The following is a 25,602-nucleotide window of genomic DNA, read 5'->3' on the forward strand; positions in this document are numbered from 1 at the left end:
AACCAAATACATGATTGCCTAACATTTCAGGCAGGCCTTTTTAATGTGTATAGGTATCCACAGTGTGATTATTAGAAATCAGGGTGGGTTTTTAAGAATATTTGGAGTCCCTTGCCTTGTGACACATACTCCCAGCCAAGATATAAATGACAAAAGAAGTTAGTGATGGCCCATTACAGAACAGTTTACTGCTGCTCATTTCTCCCAAACCCTGCTTTAAACAAAGCACTGATATCAGCATAATGCCCCGCCCTGTAATAACTTGAGTCTCACAGTTAACACCACAAGGAAAGTCTCATGGATGTCCATTCATCACTCTGTGCATCAGTCCCAGTCTTCTCACACACCTGGGGGAGGAGTGACTGTGCAACACGAGGTCACAATTACCTTCTCTGTCCACAAGACACATAAGGGAAATTATATTTTTGTGGGTGTTATTTGAAAACCTGTTTTACACATTTTGTGCATTGCAGACCAGTGGACATATGTGTGCATATTGCATATCAAGGTTATTTGAAGTCCTGATTTGTGCATTTTGTGTGTACCTATTTCTTATCTAGTACTAATTTACACACTGTGCTCATCACTCACATTTGTGTTGCATATCTGAGTTATCTGAAGGCTTGCTTTGCACGTGCATGTACATCACAGAAAAGCTTGTGTGTGTGTCGTAGTAGTGGGTGGAACTAGCGCAGTTTACTCCATGGAATTCCGTGGAGTTACATAAAAATTCTGCGAGATTCTGTGGGGTTCTCAAGCAGGCACAATTCGGCAAGTCATGCTGCTTGCACTGATTTCAGAGCGCTGAACAAGCTCCCAGCGCTAAACAGCACCACGCAGAGTGCCAGAGGGTGCTGTTTGTTTCTGCCGCTCAAGTAGATTTGTACTCGAGTGGCAGCTTTCTAAACGCAAACGGTCGCGACTTGCCGTGACAGCCTGTGTTGAGAAATCTCACCAGGAGGCGTTCTAGTGCCTGAAAATCATGCTAGGGGACACAAATTCTCGTTCACACTTGCCAACTTAACGTTGGAAAGCTGCGTGCAAGAAAAAAAACTCTGCCATGCGGTGTTTGGCGGAGTTTTGCTGGAACTCCACGCTCCAAGTGGAACGCGGAATGGGCAAAACTCTGCGTACTCTGCTGGCAGAGCAGAATTTATTGCCCACCCCTAGTGTGTTACACATCGGGGTAATTTAAAGTTCAGGATGCACATTCTTGTGTATCACTTGCGCTGAGGCAGCTCATCAGGGTATCAAGTGCAACATGAATAGAAATATACAGAAAAGTGAATGTGTGCACGCTTGCGTGCAAGTATCCATTAAACATTTATTTTGGTAGTTCTGGTTATAGAAGTGTATCACACATTGGGCCTTTCAAAGCCCTAGTATGCAAAGGGCCGTGTGGGAGTGTTTGCTCATGACTTCTCTCCGATTAGTCTTTTTAGGGCTCGTCCCTTTTCTATTTCGCAGAAATAGAACAGGGGGAGTCCTTATGTCGCTGATCTACTTCTTTCCCCAAAGGCTCTCTTCAGGCAGCTGATTGGCTCTCTTCAAGGAGGATTCCCAACAGTTCACGAGCTCGTGGACGAGCTTGCCTGATCCTTCCCCCTGCCAGCAGCATTTGGCACATCAAAGGCTTCGCTGCCCCGTCCCCCGCCGTCACTCATTCACGGCCGCAGGCCGTGCCTCCCTTCTACTTCTCCAGCTAAAGGCTTCCGCTGCCCCGCCCCCCGCCGTCACTTATTCACGGCCGCAGGCCGTGCCTCCCTTCTTCCCTGGCTCTGCTCCCCCCCCCCCGCCCCCCAGTGCTTGTTTTCCTTTTTGCCGTGGGACGATTTCTTCAGGCATTCACATTTCTGCCCTGCTTTTGTGTCCGGTTTGCTTCAAAACCACGTTTTAAACAAAACAATATCTACTGCTTAGCGTTTTCCATCGCTTTCCAAGCAGCAGCCCAGCAGGCAGCCCACCCCCCTCCCTTAACGGACATAAAATGAAATGTATTTTAGTTTTACCAACAGTTGTTATTTATTCTGTGAAACATCGAGTAAGTATCATTGCTGCTGGCCCTGTAAGCAGAACGGCCTTCCCATCTGTTCCTCTCTCCCTGCCCCGCCCCCTGCTTCACGGCCATCTGTCTCTCACTAGCCTTCATCTCTTCAGGCTGCTGCTCCCCCGCCCACCCAGCAGTGCCAAGAGCTATGCCCTCGAGCTATTCCCTCCCACTTGCTGGCTCCCCTGCTCCCCCACCCGACTTAAAGGAAACCTCCGGTGGTTCATGAGTGGCGACGTCAGTGCAGGTTTCACAACGGCTTTGAAACCGCACGGTTTTTGCATCTTCACCAGCTACTTTTCAGTGGCAGTTTGTGTGGTCTTCTATTAAAATCCCAAGTTTGCCTTTCTGAGCGTTCGATCCATTCTAGAACATTGCTGTTTGAAGAATAGTGCACGCTGGTGTAAATGGAGATAATGTCTCAATAAACCAACCGGGACTGCCCAGCATTATAAAGGGGTACGACACTGTTAAGATTTCGTGTGGCAAGACGTAGAATCATATAAAAACGAATATTCTTCTGAGTGTAGAATTAATCACTAGAGCCGAGCCGTGCCGCTGGCATCGGCTATAAGAGTTCGAACCCCACCCCCCTCCCCCCATGGAAAGCTCAGGCCTCAACCCTTAAGAGGTTGTTACATCCAGTACCTTTAAATTGGAGCTAATAGTAACAAATGCATGTTTTTCATCGCTTAGAAGAGGCAACACTCTGTGTTTAGCGCTATGTAAATAACACACCATTGTTTAGCCATTGCAACAGCTTGCTCCTCATTTCCGTCCCGCCCGGGTATGCGCTAATCTTTCAGCATCATAAACATAGGTGCCATGTGTAATATTTAAGCAGTCGCCCGCATGACTTGCTCACTTTGCCAATGCTTGTTGTCTATTTGGAATTCTGATGGATCGCCTAATAGGTGACTGGTCTTGAGTTTTTTGCGCATGCCATATGTCAAATTCAATCTAATCCTTGTTAGAGACTTGTCTGTTTTTTATTTTGAGTTTTTGGGTCCAGTGTACAGGTTTTCACCAGTGTTTATGAAGATGAGCAGTCTCGGGACCCAGGCACAGATCCCGCCCCACTCTCTTCCTCCAAACATCCCCTCTCACAGCTCTTGCCTCACTCGCCACCACTAAAGGCAAGGGGGAAATGTGTCTGTCTGTCTGAAAACACAACACGTGCCGCCCGAGGAAAAACCTCGAAATGGCCTCTTAATTGTTCTTTCGCTGTCTAAAAACTTTCAATTTGTATGGGCTGGTGTAGCGCCTCCTGGACCCCATGTTGCAGTGCCGCTGTGTGACATACAGATGGATAACAATTGTTCATTCTAGATTTCGGCAATTGTTTGGCACTGTCAATCCCCAGCCCAGTTAAAGCGCTGTCATGGTTTACACTTCTTACAATTATTGGGGAACTGAGGGTGGGCACTTTGATTCCTTGCCTCGTGCACGAGTATCCCCGGAGCCCACCCTCCTCACTGAGAGGGTGTGCCTTGTGTCATGTCCCACCACTCTGATAAAACGAGTGGTCAGTTTGGCACAGACCAATGCTTGTTTCTATCCCAGCGGGATGCGAACACCACAGCTGCACCAGCCGGTGTCCAATCCCCAGTGAATGGCTGAAAACACGACCGGAAGTAGACATCCCACGGGTTTAGGGCGGAGATTAGAGTGCACTTCTGTGCTATTTGTACACACTGAAACTGACCCTCCATTACAAACGGACCCTCCATTACAAATGCTATAGGTGTCACGTTTGCAAAAGTTAACACTATTGGCATTGTAAATGACAAAGTACGCTATTTTCAAAACAAAAACATAAATACAAATTTGGAATTTACAATACTAATACCTCTAACTTTACTAATGCGAACCCTATTGCATTGCAAATGCTTGTTAAGTTAAGGCTCTGTGGTTCGATGAGGCCGAAGAACAGTGTGTCCTACCGCAGGCAGAGAGGAACCAGCAGCTTTGCAAGACCTCAGTGGGACGTGGAACTCTCTGCCGGCAGAGACTGACAGAAGGGCCCAGGTTACACAGAGAAAAACCGTCAGACGACTTCCTCCTGTCTGAGTAATGTTGGGGTATCTGTGGCTGACCAGGGAAGTGACAAGCATCTGTGGGAGGGGCATGAGGACTGCAGAAGTGTCCTAGTAGAGAAACGGAGGAAAGGAGGGGGGTGTGGAGGGTGCCTGCACGATCTCCTCGTCACATATAATGTTTTTTGTGTTGAATATCTCATTTAGCAGGGCCACGTCTGATAATTTTGTCCTGAAGAAGACCCATTTTAGACAACACGTTTACATCCTGAGACGAAATGCATTGAACATGTTTTCTTCAGGGGGACACATAAAAAGCTAATTAAAAATTAAACAGTTGTCTCTGTCCCTCAAGTTCAAGGACACGTTGCAACATATGTGAAGAGCCTGCCTTTTTTATTCTAATTCGGTGGAAATGCCATTTTATATGAGAAATGGGAAACGTGCCAGTTAGAAAAGAAATTCCATATATAGGACAAACGCATTTTATGTTGTGAATTGCTGAGATGTTTGTTTTATGTACAAAAGCTGTTGATGGTAAATAGAATTCTCCTAATATCTAAAAATGTATTGTCGGCAGAGCTGGAATGTGTGTGTGCTGCTCAGTGTCTCGCAGCAAGAGGGATATTGGTTTTAATTACCCCTGCTGCACTTATGGCAGCTCCAGCTGTGTGGGTGTGTGTTCGTGCGTGTGTCGGTTAGTTTGTGTGTCTGTGTGTGTACAGTATGTGCCCGTAGCAAGGGTGCCATGGGTCCTAATAGAAGGTAAGAAGATGGGCCCTCCTCCCCCGGCTGGGTAGTAAAAGTCGTCCATGACTGGGTGCGGTAGGCCACTCGTGTATGTGGGGTTTGCTGAGTATGTGGGTTTGTCTGTGGATGTGCATATGTGTGTCTCTCTCGGCTGCTGTGAGAGTGTACCCGAGAGCACGCATCTGTGGAAGGGCGTGGCTCCGTGACACTCTGTTTGGATATCTTTTGTCTTTCCAGTCACTGTATTTGCTTCTGTCTGGCTCCATGAGCGCCCTGCGTGTGTTTCTATCTTTCTGTTCGTGTGGGGAGCTTTTTTTAATGGATTGGCTATTAGTACTAGAAATAACTTAAGGGATGGGTGGGGAGAGGAGCGGAGACCTTGAACCTGGGCAATGGCGTTTTAGCAGGGATTTGGGGACTGCCTCGTTTATCTGAATGATGGCACAGTGACAGCAATCATGGATGTCTTAGAATGTACAACCGTGGCATATATGACAAATGGAGACTACTTAGATGGCCTTTCAAATAGGGCCACTTGGAGTGCCATTATCTATGCGATTCACATCACAGAAGCAGGGGCAGATACTCTGCCTGGATCGTGCCAACAGTACCAAGAATGACCATATCCGATCCTGTAATAGCTCTGAGTTTGAGAAAAACAAAAAGTGATCTGAAAGAAATTTTAGATGCTGGTAATTACACTGAGTTGCACTTTATCTGGTTGTGTTTTTCCTGGCTGTGCCACCCCAGAGAAGAGGCAACCATAGGCAAACGAGCTGCTGACCTACTCTAATAGAAACAGTTTAAGTCAAAACTGCCATGCCACATACTCTCTGAACAGGAATAGAAGCAGCCCCAAACCAGGCTTCATCCTTATGGGGCCTGTGCAGGGACGCGCAGCATGAGTCCAATGTAAGTCTGGGCGGTGAACTCCACTCCACTCACAGAGTTTATGGCCAGATTTCTCATTGCGAGTGGTCCCATATGCTCACGACCACTCACGTTGATAAACTGTGCACTTGCGTTGAGATAGCTGCTGCTCGTGTAAAAATCTACTCGAGTGGCAGAAAGGAAGCAGCGCCCGCACTGTGCATGGTGCCGTTCGCAATGATTGCACAGTGCGGAAAATCACAGCGAACAGCATTTATCTAAAGAAACTCCACCACTTGCGGAGGTCCGTGTACCGCAGCAGAGTTTTTTCTGCACTCCTCCCAGGCTTAGTCCTGTGACTTAGGTTTGTTTGCCTGTAGGAGTTTGCTGTTTAGGCACTGCCTCGGTCTACCTCGAGTTGGTCATTGTACCAACCACGCATCTGCCATCATTTGAGGCACAAACACTGCGTCCTGCCAATGCCTGCGTATTCCGGTACTTTCCGTTTTCCCTCCAATTCTGAATTTAATGTACCTTATGCTGTGTACCAACCACATACAGGCATGTTCTACCAATAAGTCCAGATGATGATCCCATGACCCCTTGCTCCAGGGATCAAAACGTCGTCGACACTAAACGTACCATATGTATTATAAACAATGAGATTAAGTCATACAATGGTACTCTAGTATGATCCAATTCTGCCTAATTGTATGATATACAGAAATTCTCGCTCCTTCTTCGCCTGCTAAAAACTTCCATTTACACTTATCTGTTGTGTGTTTATATATGTAAATTGGATACAGGCTGTGTCCCACTTGCAACTGTATGTGATTTTACTTTAATACCTTAACTTGTTTAATTAAAATTCTGTCCGGCTGGACAAAGAACAAACATACTATTTAGCTTATTTTTATTATTTGCTCAAACCTCGTAACTGTCTAAGGACCACTGTCTTTAGTAATAGCTTACGATCCCAAGGTCCCTGACCTACTGCCTTTGGGTTCCCTTGTTGTTCAAAATAGCGTGATCCTGGGCAAATCACTTAGGGTCAGAAGTACAAAGCAATTTTACGATCGTAAACAATCAGGCTGTTTGCGACTGCAATAATGCTATTTCAAATGTACAAAAGGCAAAATGCAATTCCGTAACTTGTTACCAAATTGCAATTTGCATTTGCCAGTCAGTATTTGTAAGTGGTGTGCTTAGGGTGTTCCTTCCTTCCAAATACCGAATCGGTATGATATGTGTTACTGTTTTACAACCACATTCCGGTTCAAAACAGTAATACTTTACCACCAGTGGTGGTAACCCATTTGCAAATCTGAAAAGGTCCATAAGGGACCCCTCGCCCTTTGAGAATGTTAATAAAATATTTTTTATGAACGGGCAGTGGGAATACTGCTTGCACCTAAAGAACTAAACTTAAATGGATCTCATTATCCTTTAAGGAAAGCGGGCTCCATTGATAAAAAAAAAAAGATAAGATTGCATCATTATCAATCAATCACAGACGTGGTGGTCTGCTGACCTCAGCAGACCACCGTCCCAACGGATAGCAGCGATTCCTAATGGGTCCCAAATTGCGACTTACCTCCTTAATATTCATGAGGTAGGTTGATTTGCAACCTACTAAGAATCCCTATTTGGGAATACAGAAATTCATACATTGGGAATACCAATTTCCTAATTTCAATTCAGCGATAAACGCAGTTAGAAAATCGTTATTCCTAATGTTTGTACATATGGCCCTTAATCTCCCCATGCCTACCAAAAAACTTGGGTCGACTTTGCGCTATATACATCTGTCCAAAGTAAAAAAAGGTATGTCTTTATGAGAAAATTAGTGCTTATGCAGCTATATGTCTTTAGTGGTGTGTTGTGCACGTGAGGGTGTTGTGTGCTCGTACTAACATGTTCTTTTGGCTCAATGAGGGATACTGGCGTGAAGAGATGCATGTGGTATTAGGGTGGTGACGCTTAGCCAACTGCATGTCTTTGGTGTGGTGTAAATGAGAGTGCCTGAGTCCCTGTCTACCAGTTGCTGTTAAGAGTACAGAGATTTGCATACACATTCAGCTGAGTCTCACTCGACTGCTCTATTGGCTGGCATGTGGTGTGTGCTCATGGAAGCACCATGACACATAACATGTATTCGTAATGTGCATGTAGTATACTTGTAAATGTAGTATACTTGTAAAGCGCACAGCTGCCCCAGCAACGGGGCGTCCCGGCGCTGTATAACTCTGGGGAACCCGTCCTGGCTTTCCCTGTGGGATGGTCCCTTGCTGGGAGTCCCCAAGGTGGAGCCAGGCATCCCCGGAATTGGTGGGGCCGTTGTGGAGATTAGGCAAGCTAATGCCCAGAGTTGCCGAGTGGAAACCCTGATTAGAGTAAGCACCGAAGCGAGAATTATCGAGTCCGCTGACCAAGGTTCACGACCCTGCCGCGTCGGGAATTGAACCCTGGTCCCGGGCTGACTTCTGCTCTCAGGCCTGCCGCCTCTAGCCAGTGAGCCACACTACTCCACGTTCCCCCTAGGGCATCTTGGTGCTATGCAACATAATGTTAAACATTTAATCAACCTCGGAAGAATGCAAAGTTGAGTGGACCTGCAGTGGTTTGAAACTGTTAGCTTGAGGTCAAACACAGGTTCCTAGACAGGATGTATTAGTCCACTGAGCCACCAGACATGGCCAATGGGAAATATGAGGTGTGTTGAATGCATGCTTGTCAGAGTTTACTGGCCCAGGAGTGACATTTCAGCAGGTCAAACGTTTCAAATTTTAAGCTGGGAAAATTGCTCAGAAAATACAGCGATATGGGATTTTGGTGTGGTAGGCCTCAAAATCTGCATGTTATGTCCCTTTTTGCACGGTTGAATTCAGAATAGACACTAATTATTTACCCTATCAAATTCCAATTTCTCTGGGATGATTATTATCGCATACCCCCCCAGACTACTTGTAATGAGCATCTTAGTAGCAGGGATATCAAATGTGTTCCCAGATACAATTCCACTTGCTACCCAAGTAGAATTGTAGAATTTCAAGGCTGTGTAAGAGCCAGAGAGGGGAAATGGTTGTGTTTGTCGCACATTAATCGTACATACTCTCCCCTGAGGTGGAAAGCCGGTGGTCTAGGCAGTCACTATTTTTTAAAACTTTGTAACTTCGTAATTTCTGATTTACGCATTAAAAAATTTACTTTGTGATTTTAACCACAATCTACCTTGCTCTTTCACTGCACCTTGAACCCTGCTCCACGCGCAGCTAAATAGGCGCTGACGCGGTTGAAGTCAGGGCTTGCCGTCATCTTGGGTGGGAAAGGAGGGTAGCGCACCAGTTGTTGGCCGCCTCCCACCCTCATCCTCCACGCCCATAAAATGAACACTAGTGCATGTCCGCACAGCGGGCGCGCGGGTGGCGCGCCAAAGGCAAGCCCGTCTGTGCACGTCTGCGCTAAGACCGCGACAGGCGCAGGACAGGCTGGAGATTTATCCCCAATACTGACCTATCAGGCAAGTGACCTCCTTGGGCTAAACGTTCTTAATGATTGCTCATGTTGTAGTTCCATGGAACAAATAAGGGGTCCCTTTTCATGTAGGACGTGTAATCAGACTATACCCTGGTCTGCACCGGAAGCGATGTCTCACTCAGGAACTATTCTAGTGGGTAATTCCTATTTTAAAGGGGGGCTGATTAATGCGCGTTCTATGTGTCGCCACAGCCAAGATATCAAGGATTTAATCCTTGATTTGGATCTAGACATTCTCTTTATAACTGAGACCTGGATAAATGATAATAGTAATCCAGATTTAGCGATCGCCTTCCCCTCCAGTTTCACTATTCTAAGGCAGGACAGGCCGAAGGGTAGAGGAGGAGGGGTTGCTGTGGTTCTCAGAAATGCCTTGAAGTGTCATACCTTCAATTTAGACCCCTTAAAGGGGCTGAAGGACTCGGTTTCTCCATCATGCTAAACGCGACTGCCTCATTCTCAGGTGGCTTGGTCTATCGTCCCCCAGGCAGTGCCACCATGCTCTTAGAATCTTTGAGCGACTCCTTAGGGCAGCTCTTACTACGTTACCACTATTTTACGTTGCTAGGTGATTTCAACCTTCAGTTGGAATCCAAAACAGATGCCCAAGCGCTTAATTTCCATCAGACACTTGAGATCTTTGGCTTACACCAAATGGTGAGCGAGTCGACTCATTATGCCGGACACACTCTAGATGGGGTATGTTCTAACTTTCCTTCTTTGGTGACCCTGGCACCCACTCCACAAATTTGGACAGACTATAGTCTGATTCCGTTTAAGATCTGTATTCCTCAATCCCCTAAATTAGCCTAGGCTAGCCAACATCCCCCAACTTATGTAAATTGGAGGATGGTGGAGGAGAACATTAAGTGTAATCCTATTCACCAGTCACAGATCCCCAGCATGACTGGAGAAGTGGCCCATGATTCCAAACTCTTCCATACATGGATGCACCAAGTGATTAAAGAACGGGCCCCACCCAAACGCTCTCCTGGAAAAGAAAAAAGAGGAAAACTAAATGCCCCCTGGTTCACACAAGCTCTGGCTGAAAAACACTTATTGTTCAAGCAAAGTGAGCGTAAATGGCGAAAAACGTATGATCATATAGCTAAAACTTCTTACATCCTACAAAGAAAATTATACCTCTCTAGCATTAAAACAGCTAAAAAGGATTATTATATAAAAGCCATTAAAGAAGCCCAACAAAAGCAGAAAATGTTTTTTTCCATCGTTAAAGCCTTCACTCACCCCAAAGCTCTTCAGCCTGAAATTCCGCCTTCTTTAGGATTCTGCAACCAAATTGCGGACTATTTTGAGAAGAAAATCGAATTGATACACAAAGACTTTTTGACCCTCCCTCTGCCTCCCTTGTCTAGCCGCCCTGACAGGGTGGAGACTAGGGTTCATACTCTTAGTTCATTCAAGGCGGTTTCTTTGCTTCAAATGCAGGAAGTCATCTTGGCCTGTAAATCGGGGGCTCCATCTGACTCATGCCCACCACGGATACTTCATCAGATAATCAACGTGGTTAACCCTACTATCAATGAGATCATCAATGCTTCACTCAGTTCAGGTACGGTCCCCCTTGACTGGAAAAAAACAATAGTCAAGCCCTTGATGAAAAAACCTAATAAATCCAACACGGACCTCTCTAACTTGCGTCCAATATCTCTCCTCTCAGTTCTGGGCAAGATAACCGAACAGATGGATTATCAGGAGTTAAAAAACTTCGTGGAAAAACATAATATCCTTCATCCCCAACAATCGGGCTTTCGCCCAGGGCATTCGACGGAAAAGGCCCTTATTGAGCTTGCGGACTCAATTAAATTCCTGCAGGATGAAGGGAAAAGCGCAGTTTTGAGTTTATTGGACCTCACAGCGGCGTTCGATACCATCTCCCACACAATACTGATTAGTAGGCTGAGAGATATCGGTATTACAGATATGGCCCTCGCATGGTTAATTTCTTTCCTGACTGATAGATCTCAAATCACCTCCTTGGGCCCTTTTCTCTCTCAGGAAAAGAAGGTTTCATCAGGAGTTCCACAAGGCTCTATTTTGATTTCTTTATTATTTAATATCTATATGGTTCCCCTCATTTCTTTAATTGAGTCATATGGCATATTTGTCACTTCATACGCCGATGATACTCAATTAATTGTATCCTTAGACAGGAACTCCAATGAGGCTGAACAGAACTTAAAGAACTGCCTGACGGAAGTTTTCCAATGGATGGAGAATAATCATTTAAAATGGAATGTCAATAAGACTGAGATTCTGCCCTTGGGGAAAAAAGCCAATTTTTGCCCAAGCAAATGGTGGCCAGATGACTCTCCTGCCCCGCCCCATGCAGTGGAATCAGCCAGAAATCTGGGAGTCTTATTCGACTCCACACTTTCCATTGACCAGCATGTGAGCAATGTGGCAGGGAGTTGCTTTGGCATTATTAAATCTTTGAAGACGTTTTTTGACTTCCTCCCTACGGATTCAAGAAAGACTGTGGCTGTAGCCCTAATACTCTCTCGGTTAGACTATTGTAATGGCTTGATGGCTGGGGTAAAAAAGGCGACATTAAAGAAACTCCAGAGCGTGCAACACGCCGCTGCCAGATTGGTATTGAAATTACCTAGAAGCTCCTCGGCATCGTCGGCCCTTAAGAGCTTGCACTGGTTACCTCTGCATAAGAGGATTTTGTTTAAAATCCTGGTGACGACATTTAGAGCTCTAAACCACACAGGCCCGAGGTACCTTGCTAAAAGATACACTCGCTATAATCCGTTTAGAAAATTGAGGTCATCAGGGGGAAATTTGGTCGACATCCCCAGATTTCAGTATAAAACCAAGGGAGGGAAGACCTTGACTGTCCTGGCTTCTAGGGCCTGGAATGCAATGCCCAAAGATCTTAGACTTCTGGACAAAGAGGCCGCCTTTAGGAAGTAATTAAAAACCTGGATCTGTAATCTACCAGATGCCTCTGTATTGGCTGCTATCTAACCTCCTGTGATTGTATTGTACTTTTTTTTCAGCGCCAGGATGCTCCTTTTGGAGCGACAGTAGCGCTTTATAAATATCGAATACAAAATACAAATACATACAAATACACACAGTGAAAATGCTTCAGGGAAGGGAACAAATCCTGTAGTTGCACCTTTATTCCATGGCCAATGTTATCCAGGATGGTGAGGTTAACTGGTTTTCTGGAATAGCAGCCAACTTGCTCCTTATTGGCCAGGGCAATGATTTTTTGAGTGCGTGGAAAGCTTCTGCTGTCCGTCACAGCACCAATCTCTCGCCGCGATACTTTCTCTTTGTGTATGTCGACCGTCTGAAAGTATAAAAATAAGAATTGGCAAACATTTCTTGCCTCACACCTTTTCCATAGCCAATCATTGCTTTCAACACACTCTTCCTACTATTTACGATATTGGTCCAGAATATTGCAGAAGTAATATTGACAGGTGAATATGTATAGATTTTCTACTCTTAGCTCCACATCCATGTACTATAATATATATCATCAAGGTATGTAGATGTAGAGTTAAGAATAGAAAATCTATACATTTTTACCTACATATATATATATTTCATCAAGGTACATAGATGTGAAGTTAAGAATAGTAAACCTATACGTTGCTCTATGCAATTACCTCCTCGATATTTTGTTTTTCGATATTTTGGTCATGATATTATGGGCACTCGATATTCCTTCCATGATATTACAGATTACAGACATTATTTTCCACATTAGCAACTATAAATTCCTTTTAAGCTTATTGAACACTACCTGTTGCAGATGAGTAATCTCAAATCTTGAGGATCAGCCCGGTACGGCCACTAGATATAGCTCTCATCAGATAGTGCACAAATTCGGCCCATCCTCATTGAATTGTTCGCCTTTACTAATGTAATTTACCTTTTAACTGGCCTCCACCTCTTCCATCATATTGCTGTTGACTCTAATTTCCAAAACCGTGGGGAGCAGATTGTCGGAGCAAAATCATAAGGCAATTTTTGGAATATCCCAAAATCCAGATCACCCAAAACTGACCTCATGTGGTTCTCCCCCAAATTGATCTTGCACGAAAAGACACCCTTGCCGACATCAATATAGCAGGGTGGAAAAATTCAGTAATTGGGATCATTCAGTAGTTGAGTTCTAGATTAAGGAAAGTTAAAGGGTTTTAGTACAAGAATCTTTAAAGTAAGTGGTGGTGAGCAAATTGTATGAATGCTCACATTCAAGTTATACAGAGTAATCAACTCAGAAAATATTTTAAGTCCCAAACTGCGCATCAAAAAAAAAATTAATCGAGCAGCATCCCTAATAGAAAAGGATAGTCTTCTGGCTTGGCGCCAAATCAAAGGGTACTTATACACAATTCTTGTGTAGCAAATTAGTAAATCATCTAAATCATCATGGTCTGATTAAGTAACAATCCCTTGACAAATCAGAAATAAGGATGTCAATATCTAATACATACGCACTATCCCATTTTGAAGAAAGTGTCCAGCATCTTCTGTACTTTTGCCATCCAGAGATATTTGAACAAAATATGAAACATTTCTACAGAATCCTTGAATACAAATGAATAGAACTCTTTTACACAGCAGAACTACAGTGGAAGGGCCTTGGAGGTTTCAGCGTATCATGTACACTAAACAATTCATTCTAAACTTTGTTTTCATACAGCAGGGAAACCCTTTTACATCAGTTGTCTTCGATCTGCATGCAGAGAAATGATGTCCTGGGGGACCAGATGGGAGGGACTGAACATAGGAGTTAATGACACAAACAGCATCCATTTTATTCAGGATGACATTTTCACATAAATATTGCATAACTAAATTATTTTAATAAACACACTTCTGTACTGTTATGTACATCAATGTACCCCAATCTAAACCTAGGTAGCTACACAACCTTTTTACCTACATTTGTCCTACCTTGCTCTGCATAACGGTTCTACCACTTACATTTTACCCAGTTATGAGTTGAATAAATGTTGATCGGATTCCTTGAAGCCAGCCTCGTTTATTATGCATGAGGATTCTTAGAAAAGTCCCTGCACATGATGCACATAACAGGATTAACATACACTGTATAAAAGTTATTGTCATCTTCATCCTAGGGCCAAAGAACTACTTTGCATAATTGCAGGTATTGATTCAGGCTCATTTACATAATCAAACTCACAACATATCGATTGTGTAAGGAACCCAAGGCTATCTTTATTGTATAAAAGATCCATACCAACACTAGATAGGCAGAGGAGTAGCTTTCACGCTGACACTAGACGCTGACGTCCGGGCCTGCAGAAACTACAACACACAGTGGTCAGATATCCCTTGCGGGGTGTCCAATTCAAGACCAAGATGGGGTCCTTCATTCTCTCCCATCAAGTAATGGGATTGGCTCTTTCCTATGAAAGTCTTGGCTTTACACCCACATACATGCTAGGTACATTTAGGTACACTTAGGTAGGGTCCACATCGTAGGAGAACACCTGATTACTGTCATCTTTATATGCCTGCATATATTTACTGTTCAACACCATGGTGGAATTCCACCTTCTATTGGTTGGTTCTCTGTTGGTGCTTGTAATCTTTTACATTTGCTTTTGTCTAATAATTGTTGCAGCAAACAGGTTTTATACTAGAATGATGCTGGTTCGATTAATGCTTATTGAAAACGTCCCCAACGTTTATTCTATTTTATCTCTCTGAGACTAATTGAGTACGATTGACTGAGCTAAAAGTACTACACTGTTTCCACTATCCCTGAAGGATCAAGGGTTGTCATATTCGATGGTTGCCAGAATCTATTCGCTCCTTGGTAAGGTTAGGGGGTTTATAGGGCCAATGTGACCTAGCTGGTCTAAAGGTTGACATATCCTTTGAGGGTGTTTGGAATCAGTCTAGACACCAATCCCTTAGATTATGTTACCTAAAAATGCGCAGATCCTATATATTTTTAAGAACTATGCGACAATACATAATATTAAATTTGTTTCAACTGTAATCATGTTAGCACACTATTTGCCTATTGGATCCACCTAAAAATAATTTTTGGTCACTATTATTTATTGCACACAAAAAAATAGATTTGTAAAATGCTTCCACAAGATCATACCCAAAACCTTCTTTATTCCTATTCTCACATACCCTCTATTTTTCCTATTCTATCCCTTTAATTTCACAACTTCTAAAAACCCTTGAAACACAGCTACTTCTAAGATAGCTGATCTAAGATTCCGAATACCCCTCCTACCTCTCTGCTCTCCTCATGCGTACCCTCACCCTCACCATTTCCCCTTAGCCTCTACCTCTCGTTTTCACTTCTGCTCCTTCTCTTCTTTCTTTACATTTTAAAATATGTACTATCTGGTGCTTTATTTTATATTTTTTTGTGTGAACCTGACCCAGGTAAGATTGGACTAGGGTTATTAATATTTTTTCATCACTGGACATTGACCAAGTGTTATAGGGAGAAAGGCAGAAAAGGAAGCAAAAATGAGGAATGGAAAGATAAGAAAACAGCAGGAAAAAAGAAGGCAGGGATGAAACAGAACATACAAGAGTGAGATACAGAGACAGGACATGTGGACAGAAGGAAGAAAGCAGCATGAGATGTAATCAAGAGGAAACAGACATGGAATTTAGCAAACTGGTTAAATAGCAGACTCCTAGGAAAAATATTGGTTCCCTGCTCTTTATAACACACTAGCAGCCGGTCCCGACGTTGTCCGGGTATGAAACAGAATGTGTGCAATGTGTGTAATAGGCAAGGGAAATTTATTTTAAAATCTCGCGGTAGGGAACATTTTTAGCATGAAGTGTCACAATAGTTAAGCATGTGTGTGCAGATACTGTGTGTACCTCAGAGTAAGAAGTATTAGCAGATGTCTCTAGTGTGTATGTACGCCACGTCCGTAGGTAAGCGTGTGTGAAAGTACATTCAGTTGTAAATTTCGTTTCCCCGCAGGCACGCTGAATCGCGTCATCCCCCGCTTGAGGCCCAGCTCCAGTTTTGTTTGATGTTGTGCTTGTGGTGTAAAGTCTTTGATGCAGAGAGTTGAGTGGGTGACAGCGTGCGCTAGAGACGCTGCGTGTGTGGGAAAGTGCAGTCAGTTCATAGGTTAGTGTCCCAGCAGGGTGCTTAGTTGCGTCGTTCGCCGCCTGAGCCCGGCTCCAGCCCTGGTTGATGTTGTGCGCCTGGTGTCAATTCGTTTATGCAGAGAGTTGAGTGTGTAACAGCGCGCAGGAGACGCTGCAGTTAGTGTCCCCGCAGGCACGGTCCTTTATGCAGAGAGTTGACTGGCTGACAGCGCGAAGGATACTGTGCAGTTAATGTCTCCGCCTGCCCGATCAGTCGCGTCTGCCGCGGCCTAAGCCCGGGCAATTGCTGCGCCCATTGGCCACGCCCCAAGGCACCCTTTTTTGCGGGGTTGTGCCACGCGATTGTTGCCGGTTGTCGCGCCCATTGGCCACACCCCTTGCTGCCGCGCAATTGCAATTGCCACGCCCATTGGCCTTGTTCACGCCCCCAGCACAACGCACACGTTTAAGGAATGTAGTCATGCCGTGCCCTGTCCACACCCACGCCCACGCCCACAAGGGACTACTTTGCTGGTAAGGTTCTTTTACCTTTCAAATGTATATGGTGGGCATCGGTATAGCCTATGTCCTTCTGCTGCAACTGTCCTTTCCAATGCTGTATTGGGTGTTGTGGTTCCTGAGATTACCCGCCTCAAAGGTTTGGGCTCTCTCTTTATAATATTAGTATAGATTTATCACTGCCTTAAACCAACCATGAGCCACCCTAATTGCACTCTGCTAGTGATCTAAGGCCGTACTGTTCTATGTTCCAGGAAAACAAGGGGTTTTATATATATGGATAATAGGTGGTTAACACAGATAGCCATGGTTTGACATTGCTTTAGACTACATGTTTGAAAGGGGATATTCAACATAGGTGTGTGCTAAATTGGTGAAAGATCCCGCCATCAGCTTCAGGATTTTTTCTCCAATTTCATGTTTTTTCTAAACTTCATGAAGTTAGTAAAGTTCAAAAATGAAACCCAGTAAGTTAAATGCTTTTGGCAAATCCTTGCACAATGTATTTCATCCCTAAGAATTCTTTTGCAAAATGAAGTTTGAGAGGGGAAATTAACTCAGAATTATTTTTGTTAAAGCTTTTGCAGGCAGAATATGCCCGCACCCTTTTTTTTCTGTGGTGATTACTCCAGTATCCCAATTTGACAAATCTAACTCTTTTACAAGCTGTGGAGATGTGAACTTTGCACAACTTTTCCAGTGGAATTTGTATTGCACGCCCTTACAATTTGTGTAAAGCTTCAGGTATGTGGGCATCCAGGTCCAGATGAGTGCTAGTAAGGTTTTAGGTGTTGGATGCCTGGAGCATAGGAGACCGCCAAACACAATAGTGTAACATTGGCTTATTGGTAAACGTTGATGCTGTTGCCAGAGAATAGAGTCCCAAGAGGATCCATGCAGCCATTGGCTATGTTAAGGGACAGGATGGAATCATGAGGAACTCTTCAGGGGATCTGGATCTTCTGAATCCCAAACTTGGCCATTTGAATGAACTGGTGTTGGTTGGATAGCTCGGAAGAGGATGAGTGAAAGATATTTGCTGTTAGTCCTATTCAAGACTTCAGAATGTCGCTGAGGGTGGAGTTGCCAACAGTGGTAAGGCAGCTTAGAGGTGCAGTAATATTAGGAGACAGAGACCAACTATATCAGTGGTCAAGATACCATCATCTGGGTTTGTAAGGTAGCTGTCTCTATGCTTCAGCGTGATCCGAGGCAAGATTGATATTTGGGAAGGATATTGTAATTGTAATTGTATTTATACAGCGTTTACTACCCCTGATGAAGTATTGAAGTGCTTTTTGGTGAGCAGCATGCTACTCCAGAATCCAAAGAGTATTAGTAGTGATTGGTAAAGGGAAATATAAGTTGTTAATCGAGCGGTGGACATGCAAGTCTGTTAGTTGGAGTGAATGGGATAGAGAAGGGAAGAGTGTAGAAAGTGTTATTTGGGAGTTCATAGTGGTGAAATGAGGTTTTGGAGGAGTCAGAGGAGGGAAAAGTTTAAAAAGTGTTATTTGGGAGTTCATAGTTGTAGAATGAGGTTTGGGATCAGTCAAAGGAGGGAGAGAGGAAGGAAAAGTGTAGAAAGGTTTATTAAGGAGATCATAGTAGTACAAAGAGGTTTCTGGTAATTCAGATAATAGAGGTAGAGGATATATCGAACGAGGTAGAGGATGAAACAGTAGTGATTTAGAGAGAGCTGAAGATTTCTTTTCTACAATAAGAGTAGAATACTAAATATACAGATACATAGAAAGGTATATATGTTTTTGGAAAATAATAAAGAGATGTAAAGTTGTATTATATAAAGTCCCGTATGTACATGTTTGGGTAAATAGTTAGAAACGCTGACTTTCAAGTCTTGCTGTTATTAAAGCTAATTAACTTATGCAAGAGAGGCGAGTGAATTTGTGTTGTTGTGTTGGGTTGTTTGTGGTAGGTGTTGGTAAAGATAGAAAATATGGGAGTCATTTTGGTTTAGGATCTGTATTATTTGTGTAGTCATGAGGGTGGGAGTGGGTGTTTGTATGGAATGTAGTATGGCATTATGTGTGTGAGATTTTGATGTTCTAGTGTGTGTGTTATATTTTGGTTTTGTGAAGTAGTGAGGTGAAATATTGATGTAGTGTAGTAGATTGTGGTAGATTGGAGTTGGGTAGATTGTGGTAGATTGGAGTGGGGTAGGTTATGAGGTACTGGAGTGGGGTACATTGGAGTAGAGTGGAGTGGGGTAGATTGGAGTGGAGTGGGATAGATTGGAGTGGAGTGGAATAGACACAAGTGGAGTAAGATATATTAGAGACGTGTGGGGAAGTTCAGATTTGAGGGAAGATCGATTGGAGTCAGGTAGATTGTAGAGGGGTAGATTTAGGTACATTGGGGGCGGGTAGAGTAAAATAGACTAGAGTGAAGTGGAGTGAGGTAGATTGTAGTGGGGTTGATTGGGGTGGAGTCTGGTAAATTGTAGTGGAGTGGGGTAGGGTGGAGTGGGGTAGTTTGGAGTGAAGTTGGATAGAGTGAGTGGGAGAAGGCGGAGTGGGGTAGATAGTAGTGGAGTGAGTGCTTGGGTTAGAGTAGAGTAAATAAGGGTATATTGGAGTGGAGTAGGGTAGATTGAAGTGGATTGGAGTGGAGTGGTGTAGATTGGTGTGGAGTGAGTTAGATTTGAGTGGAGTGCAGTAGACTGTGGTAGAGTGGAATGTTGTAGATTTGTGTGGGGTGGGGTAGATTTGAGAGGAGTGCAGTGGGGTGGAGTGGAATGGAGTGGGTAGGCTTGGGTGGATTAGACAGGAGTGGGTTTGGGTAGAGAGGAGTGGGGCAGAGTGGGGTAGACTCAGGTAGTTTGGAGTGGGGTGGGGTAGATTATGGTGGAGTGGCGTAGATTTGAGTGGGGTAAACTGGATCATAATGGGTAGAGTGCAGTATTGTAGTTCAGGGTAGAGTGAAATGAAGTGGGGTAGATTGGAGTGGGTAAAGTGGGGTGGGGTAAAGTAGTGTGGGTTAGATTGGGTTGGTGTGGGGTGAAGTGGGTTGGGGTAGATTGGGTTAGGGTGGATTGGAGTGGGGTAGATTGAAGAGGAGTGGAGTAGATTGAGTGGGGTAATTGCATTGAAGTGGGGGTATATAGGAGTGAGTTAAATCGGGGTAAATTGGAGTAGATTGGAGTGAGGTGTAGTGGGGTCAGTTGGAGTGGAGTGGGTTAGGCTGGGGAAGAGTCGACACTACCCTTGAGAGCTTCAGAGAAGACGCTTTGAGTGAGTGTGATATTGGCAATGGCAGCAGGGGTGAGAGCATTTCTCTGGAGAGGGCTTTGATAAAAGATAAGTGAAAGACTTCATCATCATATGTGATCACTTTGAGGGAGTTAAAGATGTCCTCAATGCCTTTGAGCTACAAGGATTTGAAGGACGATCATTACAGAGGCCAACAGGAATGAATGGGTGTCAGAGGAAAACCAAATTCGGTGTGATGTCAGTTCCTCTGTATTGTCCCATTGAACAAGTGGCTGATGTAATTGCATTGTCTGTGGAATAGGAGGGCCAGGCATGTGTCTATACAGTGCCTGATTGGTTTGATAAGTGTTCTCTTTCTGGCTTCTGTTGGCAACTTCACCGATTGTGTTGGTATTGTACTCAATTTCGACTGATGTGATGAGTGGTCTATATGATTTGAGGAAGGACTGCAGTAGGGTGAGGTCATGGGGGTTAGGGGTCGTTTTTTCCTCTATTTTCTTTCCTGTCTGCAGATGGAGCATTTGCTGTCAGCAAGCCTTTATATATACCAGAGTGCTTAAGATTATGTCTTGCATATTCATTATTTAGTTGGAGGTGTTCATATGGGTTTCCAGAAATGTGAGGACGTCATTTAGAAGGGTGCGGGGAGGGGGAGAGGAGGCACATAGTTGTCATCTCAGCCAAAGATCACTATTGCATTCTGGTAAATGGAGCTTGTGTAAGTTTTAACAACTCTCATGTAAGGAAGTATTCACCATCAGTTGGTGCAGCCGGTGCTGGCATTTCTGTGCATGTCTCCACATGTGTTTCTGTGTGCTTGCCCTACTTCAGCAGGAGTAGAAAGTCTCCTTAGGGATGATTGACATAGTGCTTGTATTTCAAAAAATCAGTACCACTCCAAAGTGTGCAGGTGCATCCCAAGGCTCGTCAGCCAAATGTAGGTCTTTTGTGTGGGGAGGTGTCACAATCTTGATTTGACACTTATTTAAAAACCAGCCTTTCTTTAATAGAACCACCCAAAAAAATGAGATGTTTTAGGATAAGAATATTGTGTGATGGAACTCGGCTTGGCAATGCTACCAGAAAGTGGAGTTGTGTGCCGATTGATGGTGTGCTGCAAACAAAATATTGGCTCAGTTACTTCTATGCACATTATGATTTAAAGCCCGGTCTATGCATGGATCTTTGCCCATCAACACCCTCTACAGCTGCATCTGCTCTTAGCTACGTTGATAGTGAACCATGTTTCTGGTCTGTCCAGTATGTTTCTTCCTTCCAACTTCACCATATTATAGATCTCAAAAATGTGTTTGGCCTCTAAATTATTTGATTTTTTTTCTTGCTTATTTTATTTAAATTAGCTCATACAACCAAATGGAAGCTACTGAGCACCAGCAATACGGGGTAAGAAGGTAGAAACCATCAGAGGAATCTTATTAAAATGCAAATACTTTGCATAAGAGTCTTTGGGTATTTTCAAAAGTATAAGATATTGGTTGCCTTGTGAGGGAGAAGGTTCCATAGGAAGCAGCCTAGGTGGTGCAGGCACCTGCCTCCCAAACTGTTTCAATATTAACAGATTGTGTAGGGAAGTCATCAGTTTGACTTCTAGTCAGGCTGCATGCTGTAAACTGTTGAGGTAGTCTGGGTTTTCTGGTACAGGCGTAAAGTTTTGAAACAGATTTCTTCCTTAACAGGCAGCCAGTGGAATGATTTCAGTGCTGGGAGAGCTTATCAAAAGGTGCAGGTTAAAGATGATGCAAGCAGCGCAATTTCTGGATATTTATAGTCTGGTCAACATTTTGGCTATGTAGCCAGCAGAAAATTCATTGCAGAATTTTAATGTGAGCTAAGGCAACAGCTATGATGAGGGAGTTTTGAGCTTGAGTTGCAGTTGGGGAGGAGCTCTTGTAGATGACACAGGTGGAAGAACATATTTTTGATGACAAAGTTTATCTGAGAGAAAAAGAAAAGCTCCTTGTCAAAGTGAACTGCCCAATTTCTGGAAAAGTTAGATGGCTGGGCAAGGAACCAAACGTTTGTGGCAAAATAGTGGTCAGAATCTCAGGTTTAAGAATCCAAAGGGAAACTCGGGTTTAGTTACATTAAGGCATAACCCATTGTTTGACATCCAATTTTTCTCTTGTTGTGGGCAATCGAAGATTCCTGTCTGGTATTCAAGGTCTTCTTGAATTTTGAGGTATATTCAGGTGTCATTGTTGTACATGTGGTAGCTGATGTTGAAGTTGTTGAGGATTCTGGCAAGTGGGGCCATATATGTATTGAAGGTACATGATGCGACGGGCCAAGGAAAGATCCTTGAAGTATGCCACAGGTCAGAGATGATTTTTGGATAAGAATAAGTAATTTTTCATCTGGTGGGTACAGTTGTTTAGCAATGGTCAGAACCATTGGAGTACACCATCTGTTATCCTGAAGAAGGACTCCAGACGAGAAAGAAGAATCTTGTGGTCATCTGTGTCAAATGTGTTGGACAGATCTACTGGATCAGGACAGAGCTTTCAACATTATCTCTGCGGGATAGGGATTACTTTCTGATATTCAGAATTGCTATTTTGGTTCTTCTCTGAGATTTAAAGTCGCTAAGAGATTGTTTGTTTTCAAGTGAGCAAAAAGTTGAGAGGTGATGACTGCTTCATAGATTTTAGCAATGATGAAAGGCTAAAGATGGATCTGTAGTCGTAAATATGTTAGGTTAAGGAGTAGTCTTCTTGAGGATGGATGTGATAAGGGTATGTTTACTTTTGTTGACGTCAGTCATCAGAGATGCATTGCCAAATATGATAATGATTGGTACAAGAGCAGGTTTAAAGAGGTTAATTTTCACATTGCAAGAGTATTAAAGGGTGGCTGTAAGGTTATGTTTAGTCACTTAAGAAAAATATCTCAGTGGCCCACTGGAGCTGAAGCAGGATTGGTGTTTTGTATGGGGTAAGGGTGGAGATTAGCAGTTTTGTTTTTGAATAAGGTCATGAGCTTATCACGAAGGTGTTGTGAAGATGCCGTTGGTGGATCAACAGAAGCATTTGTGATCCTCTCTTTGTAGACATATAGGAGCTCTAACAAACAATTTCAGCATCAGCGATGTAAGACTAGAGATAGACTTTTTGCACTGAGAATGGCTGCTTTGGAGCCTGTTGGGAATGCATCAGCCTGTTCTAACAGACAGGAGACAGGACTTTTCCATTGACTTTCAACAATTCTAACTTTAGTGGCCTTTTTTGGAGAATTATTTGTTGTGTTTAGCTTTAGGAGATTTGTTTTTCTTTGTAATAAAGAAATAAAGCGTGTCCAAATGATGGTGGGGATTGATATTAGATGATCAAGGATGGCTGAAAGGTTTTCTAGTGACGGGTATTCCTTGCCAGAAAGGGCACGTTGAAAAATCCATTCCATTGACATATTTAACATTTCTGATATAGGATGTGAGCGGAGCAGAGGGTTCTGGAACCTTGCTTTGTGGGAACTTGCCGGGCACTGAGAAAATGATGATCAAATGGTCTGACCTTAAGACTTTGGTAGTTAGTAACTGTAGAATTACAGAATAAGATCTAAGAAATGCTTGACTCATTTGTGAGAGACCTGACCAGTCAGGGGTACCTTTGATTGTTCATATTGTCCACAGTATCTTGCATTAAGAGGGTGTCTGTCAGATGTTGAAGTCTCCTAGGATGTTGGAGTGTTTTCAAGGATGTCAACATGGATTGGGCAATCTAAGAGATTGGTTTAAAAGGGTGCAGGTAATTTTTAAGGGGTGGTTAACAACTGCACATTTAATGAGCTAATTTTCACAGTGAGTATTCTTTAACTCATGACTGGTGATGCTGGCCTGGTAGATTGGGGTCACTCTGCATCCACAACTGTTTTTCACAATTTTATAATATGGAGTAGTATCCTTCTGGTAGGATGGCTGAGAGGAATTACAAGAACCGTGTTTGGTTACAGAAATTCAGAGGCTAATTTATTTTAAAATTACGCAGCGCAACAAGCTATCTTGCTGCGCTGTGCTATATTATATATAAAATATAAATATATTAAATAAATGACAAGCTGAAGTGAGGGCTAGAAGAAGGGATCCTTGGCCCAAAATAATTTTATTTCTTAATTAAACCAAATCCCAGGACCTCAGTAATTTATTTTCTCCCGAAGATTCACAAGAATTTGACAGAGCCACCCGGGAGACCAATCGTCTCCGGGTGTGAATCCGTGTTGGAGCCGATCGCAAAGTACGTCGACTTTTTTCTAAAACCGTTTGTCAACCAAGTACCATCCTACCTTCGAGATACCACCGATTTCTTGAATAAAATAGAAGGACAGGCATTTGATGCAAACACACAATGGCTGGTCTCATTTGATGTAACATCTTTATACACCCAAATCCTGAAACATGAAGCGTTGGAATGAATGGAATTCTACTTAGAGACACGGACAAGACCCCAAAGAGTACCAACAGAGCAACAGAGTTTGTATTGGATCTGGCTCGCATTGCACTTAAACGGAACTACTTCAGATTTGAAAACACATTCTACATGCAGGTCAAACGGTCAGCCATGGGGTGTCCTTTTGCCCCTGAAATGGCCATTTTGTTTAAGGCACTATTTGAAAAAAGATTTATTATTGACAACAATCCCTTCAGTGAATCTATTGTACAATGGTACAGATTTATTGATGACATCAGGTGTGTATGGAGTGGAACAGAAGGCCAACTTGAACAGTTCCACGAATGGTTGAACACAAGGCATCCAGATATTAAGATCACAATGACTAAGAGCAAGTCGGAGCTCACATTCCTGGAGTTAGAAGTATTCGTGGAGGATGACAAACTCACAACAACCCTACATCCGAAACCAACGATCAGGAATACCATACTACATTATCAAAGTTTCCACCCCAGCAGCCTAAAAAACAACTTGACCTACGGGCAGTTGTTAAGAATCAGACGGAATTGTGTACGGAAAGAAGACTTCATGATAAATGCGACTATCTTTTGTGACCAACTAAAAGATAGGGGATTACCCCGGAAATTGCTCAAACATGCAGTCAAGAGAGCGTGGTACATACCACGCGAAACATTACTGACCAAAAAAGAAAAAGCACCCTTGAATAAATTGGTGTGTGTGTCTACGTTTGGACCTCATACTAACAAGTACAAGAAAATAATCTTAACAAATTGGCATCTCCTAACTTAATTGGAGTGCCCTATGGAAAAACCCTTATTCGCAATGCGTAAAAACAAGAACAATGGACAGAAAATAATTCGGGCAGATATAGGCCCAACAATAAACAAACAATGGATCTAAGAGCGCAATGGAAACTACCACCAATCCAAGGTCACCGCAAGTGCGGTAATTGTTCAGCATGCAGCCTGACTATTGAAGGCCACGAGTTTGTACAGAATTCTATTAAGTGGACCCATACAGAATTCACCAAGTGCAAAACGAAAAACATTGTTTATGCAATTAAATGTCCATGTTCCAAAATATATATTGGAAAA

At 43.3% G+C, this 25,602-nt stretch overlaps 1 protein-coding gene across 1 annotated transcript in view; it reads right to left on the reverse strand.

Annotated features, from left to right (window-relative positions):
* ABI3 (ABI family member 3) overlaps positions 1-25,602 on the reverse strand; it is a 299,602-nt gene that overhangs the window by 209,075 nt on the left and 64,925 nt on the right. The window contains exon 3 of the mRNA XM_078645286.1: positions 12,389-12,565. Coding sequence (XP_078501412.1) covers positions 12,389-12,565 — 177 coding nt within the window. The remainder of the gene's footprint in view (positions 1-12,388; positions 12,566-25,602) is intronic.

This window comes from Lissotriton helveticus, chromosome 5_1 (assembly GCF_964261635.1).
Source record: "Lissotriton helveticus chromosome 5_1, aLisHel1.1, whole genome shotgun sequence".
NCBI lineage: Eukaryota > Metazoa > Chordata > Amphibia > Caudata > Salamandridae > Lissotriton > Lissotriton helveticus.